The sequence below is a fragment of the Cavia porcellus genome, unplaced genomic scaffold, assembly GCF_034190915.1.
Source record: "Cavia porcellus strain 051 isolate PalLab524CR breed Dunkin Hartley unplaced genomic scaffold, mCavPor4.1 scaffold_7, whole genome shotgun sequence".
In the NCBI taxonomy this organism is placed as follows: domain Eukaryota; kingdom Metazoa; phylum Chordata; class Mammalia; order Rodentia; family Caviidae; genus Cavia; species Cavia porcellus.
Genome location: NW_026947490.1, coordinates 37510685 through 37512901, shown reverse-complemented (window position 1 = coordinate 37512901; position 2217 = coordinate 37510685). Strand labels below are relative to the sequence as shown.

At 36.3% G+C, this 2217-nt stretch overlaps 1 protein-coding gene across 1 annotated transcript; it reads left to right on the top strand.

Moving 5' to 3' along the window:
* The first annotated feature begins 862 nt into the window (after positions 1 to 862).
* Cavporv1r676 (vomeronasal 1 receptor cavPorV1R676) lies at positions 863 to 1807 on the top strand. Its single transcript, NM_001167454.1, has one exon. It carries the CDS (start codon positions 863 to 865, stop codon positions 1805 to 1807), a length of 945 nt encoding a protein of 314 aa, NP_001160926.1.
* Positions 1808 to 2217: the final 410 nt, after the last annotated feature.

Below are 2217 nucleotides of genomic sequence, written 5' to 3'. Positions count from 1 at the left end.
GTTTTTACATTATCTATTATATTCATCCTTCTGATTTGACTGACTCTGTTCTGTTATGTCACATTTGGTTTTACTCTCTTCAAAAAATTAATAAGAACTGTGGGAGTAATAAAATCCAAAATGTGTAATTGTAATTGTACAAAGGAAAGGAAAAGAAAGTGCTCTAAAGAATATAACCACATATATATTTAAGTGTATAAAGTAGATAACTATATCACTGAGTTTTGTTGGATCATTGAACAAAACTGTTTCCAGTCTCACTGTTTGAAAGTCCACTTTATATGCTTTAATTTTGTAACTTGAACAACAACTATTTCTAAGATAACAGTATGTAATCTATTAACTAGTGATTTCCTATTATTTTTTCTGAAATTCTGTATAACTTGTACCCTATTTCTGTTTTTTTTCTTTTTCTCCATAATAATAATTTTTAAAATATTTGACTAAAAGACTGTGGAGAAGTATGGGGGGGTTGTTTGTTGGTTTGTTTGTTTTTGTTTGGTTTGGTTTTTGGTTTTTGGTACTAGCACTCGAATTCACAATCTCACACTTTCAGACAGGCACTTATGCCTCTGAGCTAAATCCCCTGGAGAAGTATGTTTTAACAGAAATAGAACAAATAATAGCATATTATATAAGGACAACATAAAACATTAAAACCCCAAAATAACAATAAAAATATACACTATTCTAGTTGAATCTTGAAAGATATACAAGAAATATATTTTTGGAGAAATTATATGGGGTTGGGAAATAATAGATACTACTAACTGTGGACTTAAAATTGCTTTGCAGAAACACTTCTGGACCTTTACTCCCAAGATTTATTGACTTTGAATGAAACTGTTGGTCACATAACTGCATGTTACTCAACAGCATGGTGATCAGAATCTTCTTTGTTGTTCAGACAGGAATTGGAATCCTGGGAAACATTTTGCTCCTTTATTGTTATGTCTTCATTCCCTACCCTGAGCGAAGGCTAAAACACATGGATTTGATTCTCAAAAATTTAATTTTGGCAAACTGTTTGGTTCTTCTCTCCAAAGGAGTCCCTCACACAATATTAACCTTGGGGCTGCAATTCTCTATGGGTGATGTTGGGTGTAAATTGGTCTTCTATCTTCACAGGGTGGCCCGGGGTGTGACTCTTGGTACTACCTGTATCTTGAGTGGCTTCCAGTCCATCACAATCAGTCCTAATTGCTGCCAGTGGATAAGATTCAAGGTCAAATCTCTCAAGTGCACAAGATTTTCCATTACCTTCTGCTGGATTCTTCAACTGATGGTAAATAGTATTTTTCCTTTGTATATGAGAGGTGCAAAGGAAAACAACAGCTACACACATGATAGAGACCTTGGCTACTGCTCCAGTATGAGTAGTGAGAGAGTGACATCCTTATTGCACTCTGTGATGTTGTCTTCCATTGATGTGTTGTCTTTGGGGTTTATGGTGTGGAGCAGTGTCTTTATGATGCTCATTTTGTACAGACACAAGCAAAATGTCCTACATATTCACAGCAAGAACCTCTCTTCCAAATCCTCTGCTGAGACCAGAGCCACACAGACCATTTTAATTCTATTAATCACATTTTTCTCTGTATACACCCTATCTTCATTCTTTACTTCTTACATATCTCACTTGGATAAACCCTGTCAGTGGCTGGTAGACACGAGTGCACTTTTAGCTGCCAGCTTCTCATGTTTCAATCCATTTATACTCATCTGCAGAGACCCACATTTCACCATACTTTTTTTCGCACACTGCCCAAAGATGAACAATTTTGGTAAGCTGATCATGTACTCTTAATGTCACTATCTTTCTTGTTGCCACACAAAGTTAAGATAGGAATCATGTTTAGCTCACAGTTTGTAGGGATTTTGGTTCATAGTTGGCTGACTCCAAAACAGGTTAACAGCAAGGATGCATTATGTAAGAGAAAACATTTATGGAAAAGCTGGGCAAGCAGAAGACAAAAATCAGCATACTACAAATGATAACCTTTTTTCTGTCTTTTATATTTTATATTTATACCTGTCCACATTTATGGCAGGTAGCACTCATACCCAGTGTGGGCAGCCTTTATCCTAGCTTCACACCATGAATCAATCTCAATATCACATCCCTGATCCCAGCAGCACACACCATAGATCCAGCCACCTCTTAAAAGCCCCACCTATAACTGCATGAGGATTTGGGGGCACATTTAGATAAAAGCC